This window comes from Ascaphus truei, chromosome 22 (assembly GCF_040206685.1).
Source record: "Ascaphus truei isolate aAscTru1 chromosome 22, aAscTru1.hap1, whole genome shotgun sequence".
Classification (NCBI taxonomy): Eukaryota; Metazoa; Chordata; class Amphibia; order Anura; family Ascaphidae; genus Ascaphus; species Ascaphus truei.
In genome coordinates, this window is record NC_134504.1 from 584,081 (window position 1) to 597,069 (window position 12,989).

General features: G+C 44.0%; 1 protein-coding gene across 1 annotated transcript in view; it reads left to right on the forward strand.

The window, feature by feature from the left end:
• The first annotated feature begins 6,539 nt into the window (after nucleotides 1-6,539).
• The window catches only part of GLP2R (glucagon like peptide 2 receptor), a 78,730-nt gene continuing 72,280 nt past the window's right edge, over nucleotides 6,540-12,989 (forward strand). The window contains exon 1 of the mRNA XM_075579595.1: nucleotides 6,540-6,920. Coding sequence (XP_075435710.1) covers nucleotides 6,801-6,920 — 120 coding nt within the window. The 5' untranslated portion in view covers nucleotides 6,540-6,800. The remainder of the gene's footprint in view (nucleotides 6,921-12,989) is intronic.

Sequence of the window (12,989 nt, forward strand, 5' to 3'; positions counted from 1 at the left end):
GGGGGCGTGGCTATTAAGGGAGGGGGCGTATCATTGGCTGGATCGAGCTGTGTGTGTGTCTCTGTGTCCCTCCATTTTCTCTCTCTCCCACTTCCCTCCTCTATCTCTCTCCCTTCCCTCCGCTCTCTCTCCCTTCCCTCCTCTCTCTTCTCCCCCTTCTCTCCCCTCCCTCTCTCTCTCCCTTCCCTCCTCTCTCTTCTCCCCCTTCTTCCCCCCCCTCTCTCTCTCCCTTCCCTCCTCTCTCTTCTCCCCCTTCCCTCCTCTCTCTTCTCCCCCTTCCCTCCTCTCTCTTCTCCCCCTTCCCTCCTCTCTCTTCTCCCCTTCCCTCCTCTCCTCTCTCCCCCTTCCCTCCTCTCTCTACTCCCCCTTCTCTCCCCCCCCTCTCTCTCTCCCCCCCCCTCTCCCCCTCCCCCTCCCTCTCCCTCTCCCTCTCTCTCTCTCTCTCCCTCTCCCTCTCCCTCTCCCTCTCCCTCTCCCTCTCCTAATGTGCGCTAAAAAGTATCACCTACATTCAAAGCTGCAAACTGCTCACGCAGGAGGGGGGGGCTGGACTTGGGTGGAGTCGGGCACGGTGGGGCTGCAGGACTTGGGCACGGGGGGCTGCAGGACTTGGGCACGGGGGGCTGCAGGACGCGGGGTGCCCCACGACTGCAGTCTTCACCTCCAAAGAGCTGACACTCTAAGTGCCTGTATTTGCTATTTTTTTTACTTTGATGCATATTTTTTGCTTTGTTTTTTTTGTACCACTCTACCCTGCTAGTTAGGGGACCCCTAGGGGTCAGTGACCCATCTCCAAGGGGTTCACGTAAAAAAAGCCTATTTAATGGTGGATCCCAGGCTTATTATAGGTGGTATCGCTGTCTATTATGGCGGGAGCTTCCAATATCACCACCCACAATACTTTGCACCCACGGCAGCAAGGTATTGTGGAGCGTGATTTTGATGGCTATATGCCCCGTGCTGCCTGCACACACTGAGGCAGTTTGGGGCCTTATTAGGCGTGTTCCCCCGCGAGTTCAGCACACCATACTGGTTTGGGCCTAGGGCGGCTGATTTCCCTGCATCTTCCTAAAGTCAGAGTACTCGGGCTCCGCCTCCCACGAACCTGGATTGGAGGAGATTCTGAATGGGCGGGGCCTGCAAGCAATAGCACAGCATGGTAACAATGTTACAATTCTGTCAGAGCAGGAGGTGCAGGTTCCTGTGGGAGAAGGGCAGCAGGAGGGACGAGCGCGGGGGGCCTCTATCCTGGGCCTCCCCTTATTGCCCCCACAGGCCCACCAGCAGTGTAACCTGCTTGTTTCAGTGTGGGGGCAGATTCCGTCTGGTGTGTGCTGCATAGGGGGTGGAGGGTGCTATGTTTTGTGTGTGCTAAACGGGGGGGGGGGACATTTTGTGTGTGCTGTGGTATTATGTGTATGAGGAGAGGGGGGTATTATGTGTATGAGGAGAGGGCGGTATTATGTGTATGAGGGGAGGGGGGTATTATGTGTATGAGGAGAGGGGGGTATTATGTGTATGAGGAGAGGGCGGTATTATGTGTATGAGGGGAGGGGGGTATTATGTGTATGAGGAGAGGGGGGTATTATGTGTATGAGGAGAGGGCGGTATTATGTGTATGAGGAGAGGGGGGTATTATGTGTATGAGGAGAGGGGGGTATTATGTGTATGAGGAGAGGGCGGTATTATGTGTATGAGGGGAGGGGGTATTATGTGTATGAGGAGAGGACGGTATTATGTGTATGAGGGGAGGGCGGTATTATGTGTATGAGGGGAGGGGGGTATTATGTGTATGAGGGGAGGGCGGTATTATGTGTATGAGGAGAGGGGGGTATTATGTGTATGAGGAGAGGGGGGTATTATGTGTATGAGGAGAGGGCGGTATTATGTGTATGAGGGGAGGGGGTATTATGTGTATGAGGGGAGGGGGTATTATGTGTATGAGGAGAGGGAGGTATTATGTGTATGAGGTGAGGTGGTATTATGTGTATGAGGGGAGGGGGTATTATGTGTATGAGGAGAGGGAGGTATTATGTGTATGAGGAGAGGGGGGTATTATGTGTATGAGGAGAGGGGGGTATTATGTGTATGAGGAGAGGGCGGTATTATGTGTATGAGGGGAGGGGGTATTATGTGTATGAGGAGAGGACGGTATTATGTGTATGAGGGGAGGGCGGTATTATGTGTATGAGGGGAGGGGGGTATTATGTGTATGAGGGGAGGGCGGTATTATGTGTATGAGGAGAGGGGGGTATTATGTGTATGAGGAGAGGGGGGTATTATGTGTATGAGGAGAGGGCGGTATTATGTGTATGAGGGGAGGGGGTATTATGTGTATGAGGGGAGGGGGTATTATGTGTATGAGGAGAGGGAGGTATTATGTGTATGAGGTGAGGTGGTATTATGTGTATGAGGGGAGGGGGTATTATGTGTATGAGGAGAGGGAGGTATTATGTGTATGAGGAGAGGGGGGTATTATGTGTATGAGGAGAGGACGGTATTATGTGTATGAGGGGAGGGGGTATTATGTGTATGAGGAGAGGGCGGTATTATGTGTATGAGGGGAGGGGGTATTATGTGTATGAGGAGAGGGCGGTATTATGTGTATGAGGGGAGGGGGGTATTATGTGTATGAGGAGAGAGGGCGGTATTATGTGTATGAGGGGAGGGGGTATTATGTGTATGAGGAGAGGGAGGTATTATGTGTATGAGGAGAGGGCGTTATTATGTGTATGAGGAGAGGACGGTATTATGTGTATGAGGGGAGGGTGGTATTATGTGTATGAGGAGAGGGCGGTATTATGTGTATGAGGGGAGGGGGGTATTATGTGTATGAGGAGAGGGCGGTATTATGTGTATGAGGAGAGGGCGGTATTATGTGTATGAGGAGAGAGGGCGGTATTATGTGTATGAGGGGAGGGGGTATTATGTGTATGAGGGGAGGGGGTATTATGTGTATGAGGAGAGGGAGGTATTATGTGTATGAGGAGAGGGCGGTATTATGTGTATGAGGAGAGGGCGGTATTATGTGTATGAGGAGAGGGTGGTATTATGTGTATGAGGAGAGGGTGGTATTATGTGTATGAGGAGAGGGCGGTATTATGTGTATGAGGAGAGGGCGGTATTATGCGTATGAGGAGAGGGCGGTATTATGTGTATGAGGGGAGGGCGGTATTATGTGTATGAGGAGAAGGCGGTATTATGTGTATGAGGGGAGGGGGTATTATGTGTATGAGGAGAGGGAGGTATTATGTGTATGAGGAGAGGGAGGTATTATGTGTATGAGGAGAGGGCGGTATTATGTGTATGAGGAGAGGGCGGTATTATGTGTATGAGGGGAGGGGGTTATTATGTGTATGAGGGGAGGGGGGTATTATGTGTATGAGGAGAGGGAGGTATTATGTGTATGAGGAGAGGGAGGTATTATGTGTATGAGGAGAGGGCAGTATTATGTGTATGAGGAGAGAGGGCGGTATTATGTGTATGAGGGGAGGGGGTATTATGTGTATGAGGAGAGGGAGGTATTATGTGTATGAGGTGAGGGGGTATTATGTGTATGAGGGGAGGGCGGTATTATGTGTATGAGGAGAGGGGGGTATTATGTGTATGAGGAGAGAGGGCGGTATTATGTGTATGAGGGGAGGGGGTTATTATGTGTATGAGGGGAGGGGGGTATTATGTGTATGAGGAGAGGGCGGTATTATGTGTATCGGGGAGAGGGCGGTATTATGTGTATCGGGGAGAGGGCGGTATTATGTGTATGAGGAGAGAGGGCGGTATTATGTGTATGAGGGGAGGGGGTATTATGTGTATTGAGGAGAGGGAGGTATTATGTGTATGAGGAGAGGGCGGTATTATGTGTATGAGGAGAGGGCGGTATTATGTGTATGGGGAGAGGGCGGTATTATGTGTATGAGGGGAGGGGGGTATTATGTGTATGAGGGGAGGGGGGTATTATGTGTATGAGGAGAGGGCGGTATTATGTGTATGAGGAGAGGGCGGTATTATGTGTATGGGGAGAGGGCGGTATTATGTGTATGAGGAGAGGGGGGTATTATGTGTGTAACGGTATTTCTGGCCCGGCCTGACCCACCCAATCTCACTTTGGCCCCTGTGGTCTAACCGGACCCCATTACAGTGTAGATATGCCTGATGGTGCACCTGTTGGCTACAGGACTCCTGAGTCTCCCGCATGATGGTGTGTGGGGAGGACCCGTCAGACAGGCAGCTGAGGTAGTGTGCTGAGTCTCACCTAGTTCCAGTGCAGCGCCTCCACCTCACCAGGGTCCCTGCGTCCGCATGGGGATGATCCTGACGAGGAACTCCTCGGTGGTGCAACCTCCTGTGTAATCATTGGACTCTCACACACAGGGGTTTCTCTGATCAGCTCCATCTTTATTGTCACGGTGGGCATAGCTGCCCTCCACAATGGGTATATTCAGCCAATCATCTCGCCCGTGCTCCCTTTTGATAGGTATATCACCTAGATCAGGGATTCACTTATTCCCGCAGGAATCACTGTCCTGTGCCAGGTCCCTGGACACAGCCTCCCATGGAGTTACTATAACATAACTGACACTCTGATAGAACTTGAACTCCTTCCTCAGCTCTGACAAGAGCTGGAACTCTTCCTCAACTGAACTAACCCTCCTCCTCTCAGCAGAACTAACTTTTAAGCACAGTGCTGTGCCTTATGTAAGCTTCTGAGGCTGACACACCTCTGACATCACTAACCATGGAGTCAGAGCATGTGACCAGTCCCAGCCATACACAGGGCACCCCACCAGGGTGTGAGGGGAAACCTCCATAATTACTGCTGGCATGCCCACACTTACCAGGCCTTACTGCCAACAGGAGAGATGACTGTAGGCATTTTACATGACCGCTACATGTGTATGAGGAGAGGGCAGTATTATATGTATGAGGAGAGGGCGGTATTATGTATATGGGGAGAGGGCGGTATTATGTGTATGAGGAGAGGGGGGTATTATGTGTATGAGGAGAGGGCGGTATTATGTGTATGAGGAGAAGGCGGTATTATGTGTATGAGGGGAGGGGGGTATTATGTGTATGAGGAGAGGGCGGTATTATGTGTATGAGGAGAGGGGGGTATTATGTATATGAGGAGAGGGCAGTATTATGTGTGTGAGGAGAGGGCGGTATTATGTGTATGAGGAGAGGGCGGTATTATGTGTGTGAGGAGAGGGGGGTATTATGTGTATGAGGAGAGGGCGGTATTATGTGTATGAGGAGAGGGCGGTATTATGTGTATGAGGAGAGGTCGGTATTAAGTGGTCAAGGAGTTAAAGGGACGCTCCTGATTGACTGAGTGGCTCGTTGCATATTTTGGTATGGGAACCAGGATCTATACAAGGGCATGTCGGGGAGAGTCGGGGTGATTAGAGACCCTTCTGTATTAGTTCCAGAGACTGTGGCGATATCTCATGACCTGGAACTGTGTGCCCTATTTTCAGGAAACATGCTTCAGCTGTTGGAGGTCCTCACCCCAGCCGTTTTTTCCCCCCCAGATACCTTGCGATCTGAACTTCCCATGTGCCCAGGATAAGCTAGCTTTGCAGCGTCGTGCCTCTTATCAGGCAGGGAAGTTAGTATTTTGTTTTCCCCCATTTATTTTATCGGTTTTATGTTGTTGTTCCTGTTGCCTTTCCTAATAAACGTGTTTGCTGATAAGGATTCCTGAGTGCATCGTCTCTTCTATCTCTATTCTATATATTATCATCCAGATTCATCAAAAAGAATATTAATAGACGGCGGTTTATCAAGGTTAAGGGACCATTTCAGCATTGTTTCTATCATGGATTTATATAGAAAGTCTCCATCCCTTCTTCTGGGGTTTGAGTCATATTTTTCACAAAGAAGCAAAACATTGAGAAATGACTTTGAACATAAATCAACACAAACTTTGCCATTGCAACACTTTAGCCCTTGATAAATGACCTCTGCAATATGTCGCCTAACAAGCTTCTTTTCTAAGGAAAGACTGAATTGCAAATCCGTCATATGGCAGTGTGCAATATTTATTTATTTAGGGATGGCATGAATGTGATTACAAACACCCAGACTATGTATACATGAATATCATGACCGTAGCATATGTAGCAGACGGTATGAGTCCGATTAACGGAACGCGATGCGCTGATGCTAATGTGTTATTATTGTACGTTTTACCGGAAGCGCTATTGAAAATGCGTGCATTATCCCATTAATGCCCCAGATATTTACTGCATGCTTTCTTAGAGTATTCTGCATTAATAGGGGTAATAACTACTGCTACATCTGTATAGTGTAAGTTTCCAGTGTTATACCTAATTTGGCTTTTCCTATTCTTGTTTGGCAAGGAAGAATCTATACGTGTTATTTATTTCATGTACAAAAGGGCAACGAAATGCTAATGTCTTTAGATCATGCTTTTTTGAATGCGTAACTTGGAAACATTTGATATGAAATCTCATTGGATGTACAGATAAGAAAAAAAACAGCTGTGTCTGCGAGGAACAGAGAACATTTGTATCTCTTTGAAATCTTTAGAAACATAACTGGGATGCACAGACTCTGATCTGTACAGTGCGTCACACTGCTCCAGACCAAGAGACAGATGTTTCTAAGGGTTTGTACAAATTGTGGAAGGAACAAGAATGCAAGAACAACGTTCATGTTATTGTAAAGTGGTTTTTGCCAAAAAGAACATCCCGATGCTTGTAAAAGTGTCTCTTGCAAATGTTTTGTAGAACAAAGTGGTGCCCAGCTGCACTGCTGAATAAATAGTACATAAGGAAGGCATGTCCCGTACCAATATGGGGACTTTTTCCAGCACAACGGATAACCGTACGTTTCATTTCAACAAAAACTGGGGTTACAGAACAGCCCTCATATTGATCATGCTGTTCCCCATAAAACAGGTAAGCTGAAAACTTCATGCCTCGAATATTTACCAAGTCTGTAAATGTAATACAGGACTTCTACAAGTATGTATTATAATAAATCCACAAATGTATATTTTAATGATTAAGGTCAACATGCAATGCAAAAGTAGTCTCCAAAAAACTTGGGAGTGCAGATATATACACACACACACACACACACACACACACACACACACACACACACACACACACACACATATATCATGTTTTATGATAACATTATGCTCAAATGACCTGAGGAAGAGAGAGAACTCTCGCAAGCTTGTCTTATAAAAAAGGTTATCGCCTAATACTGAAGTACTCATTTACTATAGCACCTGGATAAACACAGCTATTTCTATTTAATTCATGCTCAGTTGATATAACTCGTAATGTACTTTATATTTTTTTTGCTTAAGCCAGTTGTGTTCTAAAAATGTATGGAGATAAATACATTTCTTGTTATTTGCTGCCATGGATTTTCTTAAGCATAAAACAAATACATTTAAAATATCCAGAAATTATTGTGGCTTTGCATTAAAATGAGTTCCCATTTATTGCCTACTATGATATATTTCCAGTATGTTCAGATGTAGATCTAATGTTAATTTAAAAACTGCTGAGCTTGTAGGATCTTTTCAATGATATATAAATTAATATTAATACAGACGGTTCTTTCTATTTTTTCCCCATCTATATTTTCTAATAGCATTAAATATAAAAATATGCCGCAATTTTTTAATACATGTATTGCAAACCTGGGGCAGTTTGGGTTGGGAAGATTTATAAAGTATTAATTGTACATGTCATCTGTAGAGTGTCATGAACACATTTTGTTTTAGAATTCAGAAATGAAAAATAATATCTGGTTGACATTTGAGGTTTGCAGATATGTCCCAGATCACTTTGCACATGTTCCTGTATATTTATTAACGGATTCACATGCTGGGACGTTTGTTAAAACATTCATGCCAACAGGTCCTAAAAACTCACTTAACAAATATTTCCCATTTAATTTAAACAAACTTCCATACCAAGTTCACACGGCATCACTGGCTTGGTGGGTTTTTAAGGAATATTCTCAAAATGTGGCACTTTTCCCAAACCACAAAAAAAAGGCAGAAATACACGAGGTAATGTGGGAATTTTAAATGCTGGGTAAAATAGTGCCACTTATCTCAATTCTTGTGCATTGTGAGATTTTTGCATGTGGGTCACAAAAATCCCAAACTAGACGATTTTGAAAATGTGAGCTAATCTTTGCTCATCTTGGTGCTAACACTTTACATCCTGTATCAAACTATTTATAAACTCAGAAAACAGGTAAATAACAATATATGGACTTTATTAATGCTGTATAGCCACTAACGTTACAGTAGTTAGAGCCGCATGCATGGAAAGTAGGAATTCGCTGATAAAGTGAGTAATGGTAATAGTGTGCAGGTGGAGAAGGATTGCTATCATGTAATACCTTAGAAGAAAATATATGTTCATAGAAATAGGACAAATACAGTATGGGATAACATTATATAATATCATTGTATAGCTCATGATATTATATACTCACGGAATTTGATTTCTACAGTACATATTAAGAAACTATAGTATACATGTGTAACTTACTGTACATTCGGATAATGTATTTAATTTAAATAATCTAAATGCCAGACAATTTACAGAGGATTTTTCTGTTAGGCTAAAATAAAAATAAAAACTTTGGCAACACACAATTATGACAATTGATTAGGACAGATATGATATGAAACATGATCTCATTCCTCTTGTGAGTAATGATAGTCAAAGTGTTACCTTATAAAGTTATCTGGTGTTGGATGGCTTGAACACTTTACATGAGATGGATGATGTTGCAATCAGGTTCAGCATTCTTAACTGTGATATATTGTAATTCTTGCAATTCTTTCATAGCTAAAGCTGTCCAGCGAGTGTTGTGTTTGGCAAATACTGGTTACAGAACTAAAATCTCTTTTATGAAAAACCAGGTGAACCGGAATTGATTTAGCTTATCTTATGATGTCAGGATAAAAAGTAGAACTGTTGTAAATTATATTTAGTTTTTTTTTTTTTTTTTGTGCCAATGTACAACAAAACCACATCTGAGATCATTCAGCACCTGCCTGTAAAACACAGTTATGTCTTCTGCTTTCAGGGCAAAACATGCCCAGGAAGTGGTCTTGGTAATTTGGCTAATTTGTTATGTTTGTGTTAATTAGAGATATTGAAAACCTGACCTTTTACATTAAAGCTGCAGACCGAGCAATATCTTACAGTACGTGTTTTTAAAAAAAATAAATCAGTTCTGTACTATGAGAAAATACTTGTAGCATTTTTTATACAACTTTGAATTATATTTTTAATGTATTCTAATGTAGCAAGCATTTTTTTGTTTCTATAGCAACCATTTACAAAGTCATCCTCTTCCTCTTCTGAAACAGGCTCTGACCTTGAGCCCTGCCCTCTCTCTAGCACAGCATCAATGGTATCTAGTGACTGCCTGGTCACATGATCTTCCCCACAGAACGTTGCATCGTTGGTCCTCTTCTGCTGCACTGACAGACAATTAGTGAACCCAAATCTTCGCCGATCGATTGGCAACTTAGCTAATTACTTATCATTGTGTGGAATGCTGCTTTAAGCACCCTGTTGTATTCGGCCCAAATACCATGCGTACATAGAACGCACCCGTGTCATGTCGTGTTCATTTCAAGTGTGATAGTATTGGGAGGGGAAGAACCACAACTTGTTTAAATTCCAGGCCACAGTGCTGCCCCTTTTTTTGCTAAATATATGTTTTACTTTTTATTGGGAAAACATTTTTTTCATTTGTTTTAGGAAACCTTTCTTCTTTTCCAAGCAGTAATATTGTAAAGAATAAAATCTTTCTAAAATGCAAAGATTTATTTTCAGTATTTAATTATTCCACAACGCTGTTACAGACAGTAGCACTACAAAAACCAGTGAGTGTGTTATTGTGATACAATAACAGCGTGACACCGTGACCAGAAACGTACCCAGAAAACAGACATCGCAGCAGCTGGAAAACGGGCCCTGCGAATTGTTTACAGAGAATTGTCTTTAACACGTATTAGACATTCTGTGCTAGATTCACTAAACTCTATTAGCCTACTTAATGTCACATTAACTTAAGTTAACACCCGCTAATCATAACAGTATTCACTAAAGCAAATAATGTAACGTTAACCAGGATTTCCTCCCGTAAAAGCGCGGCGTTCTCAGTAACTGTGGTTATTGTAAATCACTTGCACATTAGCCCATTATAACCCAAGCGGTATTCATCTTATTCCATAAGCTCTGTTAAGGTTACTGCCAGGAAATAAGGGCAACCTTTGGGAGCTGGAGGGATCACGGTAGCAGGGGGCCACAGCTTCTGCAGCACAGCGCGGTCACATGACCACCTTTAAGTCACGTGATTCAGTGACGCCACAAACTGAAGAGGAGCAATCCTGTCCGCTTCTCTGTGTTTAGAGCAGTAAAAGGCCATTAGAGATCGGCACAATGAAGTTCCAGATCGTCGAGAGAGGGAGTCCCAAGTGCCGCATCAATCCATCTATCCATATGTATGTATGTGTATCAGTACCGCGTTAGCCGAGCTTTAATAATCAAAAATGAATAGACGATACCGTTCTATGGCTAACAAAATGCTTTTATTTGTGCGAGCTTTTGAGATACACTGACCTCTCCCATGAATATACATACTGCGCTATATGATTGCACACACAGCTGTCTCCTACACATACAAATACTCTATGTAATTCCATCCCTATATACCAATAGGGACCACATAGTATCTACACACACTTTTAGTAATGCAACACCCTCTCACATTTCCACACCTACCCACACCATTGGTATACACTCCCACGCCACACACACCTTTTGTAAAGCGCTGTATACACTGTGGGCTCTTTATTTATTTATATTTACATCCTTACATACACACACACACACACACTCTTACATCACTCACATTCAGGGACTATTTAACACCTCAAGTCATAAATTGCACACTACACAGGGGGAGGGATGGGCTCTAGTCAGATTACAAGAGACACTGTTCTTGCGTAAAGCCCTTGCATGCTTTATTCAATGTAACACCGCCGGAAGAATAGATCAGTGTATCTCGAAAGCTCGCACAAATAGAAGCATTTCGTTAGCCACAGAACGGTATCGTCTATTCGTTTTTGATATATCTCCTCCAACAGCATGTGGAGAGACACCTGTGCTCAGAAAGGAGCACACCTGGGAGATATGCTAATGATTCTGCAAAGTATATTTAAACGACTTGCACCATATTTCCTAAAGGGATTTCCATAAGACCTATATTGACACGCATAAGGCATCTTGTGAGGAAGGGGGTACTAGTGTCAGGCCCAACAGAATCAGAACCGACAACTTCTGCTATTAAGGACAGCAGCTCTACTGTAGCAGTGAGAGTGAGCCAGCTGCTGGGTAGCACCACGGTCTCAGCGTGCTCCACTTCTCAGCTCTCCCCATATTTCCGGAATCCGCAAACTAATTTGGATTTTTAACAATCTGAATCAGTCTGCGCATTATCAGTGATAGAATGAAAGGAGCTGGCAAATTCCCAGCAGATTTGAATTTCTGCAAACAAGTTATGCACTAACTTAATGACACTTTATGAATCTAGCTCTATGTCCCACTTCATACTCACAAGATCTCTGTATCTGAAATGTTGGTGAACTCCTAGAAGATTAAATGAGTTTTGGTCTAATTACTCTGGCTACTTACAGTACCTCTGGTCTCATTACTCTGGCTACTTACAGTACCTCTGGTCTCATTACTCTGGCTACTTACAGTACCTCTGGTCTCATTACTCTGGCTACTTACAGTACCTCTGGTCTCATTACTCTGGCTACTTACAGTACCTCTGGTCTCATTACTCTGGCTACTTACAGTACCTCTGGTCTCATTACTCTGGCTACTTACAGTGCCTCTGGTCTCATTACTCTGGCTACTTACAGTACCTCTGGTCTCATTACTCTGGCTACTTACTGCACCGACACACTTTATTCGAGCAAATACCCGGTATGTACCTGGCAGATACCTGGAATGCGCCGCTCCTCACCTCTGACAAGCCCCGTTGCATTTGCCTTCCCAGCCTGGGTTCATGCCTGGCTGACGGGCGGCTGATCTGTTAAATGATAATGATTAGGATTTAATAGGCTGCAATGCTTCGCGTGTCTACCAGATGGCATAAATTCATGAATTGTAATGCAGTATATATATATGTACTGTGCAGTATTGCAGCCAGCGGGAATAAAATGCTTCAATCCCTGCCGGAAAATAACTCAATGCACTCGGGCAGAAAACAGTCATAAACCTCAATACACCCGGGTATACCCGAATTCGTGGGACTAGCCGAGCTCGAATAAAGTGTGTCGCCAGTGTACAGTACCTCTGGTCTCATTACTCTGGCTACTTACAGTACCTCTGGTCTCATTACTCTGGATACTTACAGTACCTCTGGTCTCATTACTCTGGCTACTTACAGTACCTCTGGTCTCATTACTCTGGCTACTTACAGTACCTCTGGTCTCTTGAGCCTATTTCTGAGGTCTATTTTAGCCCTTTAGAAATATGTTTGTAGACCTTTTTAGTGCATCTTGATTTCTTGTTTTAGCTACATGTACCTCTTCCCTATATATCTAAATTCTTCCTCCCAAAAATGTCTATGTGGCAGGTTTAACATGACTAATGTGGGAAAACATCTGCTTTCCAATCATCAAGCATGAAATCCACACGCGCACACATGCACACGCATGCACACACGCTTCTATGTAATATATAACCCAGTGTCCCGTACATGCTAATGCTTACACGTGTGCCCATGAGTGTGCATGGTGTCCCAGATATCTTATTCCCCTTCCCACATGGCACTATAAATGAGCACTAGCATCCCCTAAAACCTTCACACAACAACCCAATTACACTGCCACCCCCAGAATTAATTTATAAGCTTAAACCTATGGGGTCCTCAGTATAGAACAGGAGTGGCCAACTCCAGTC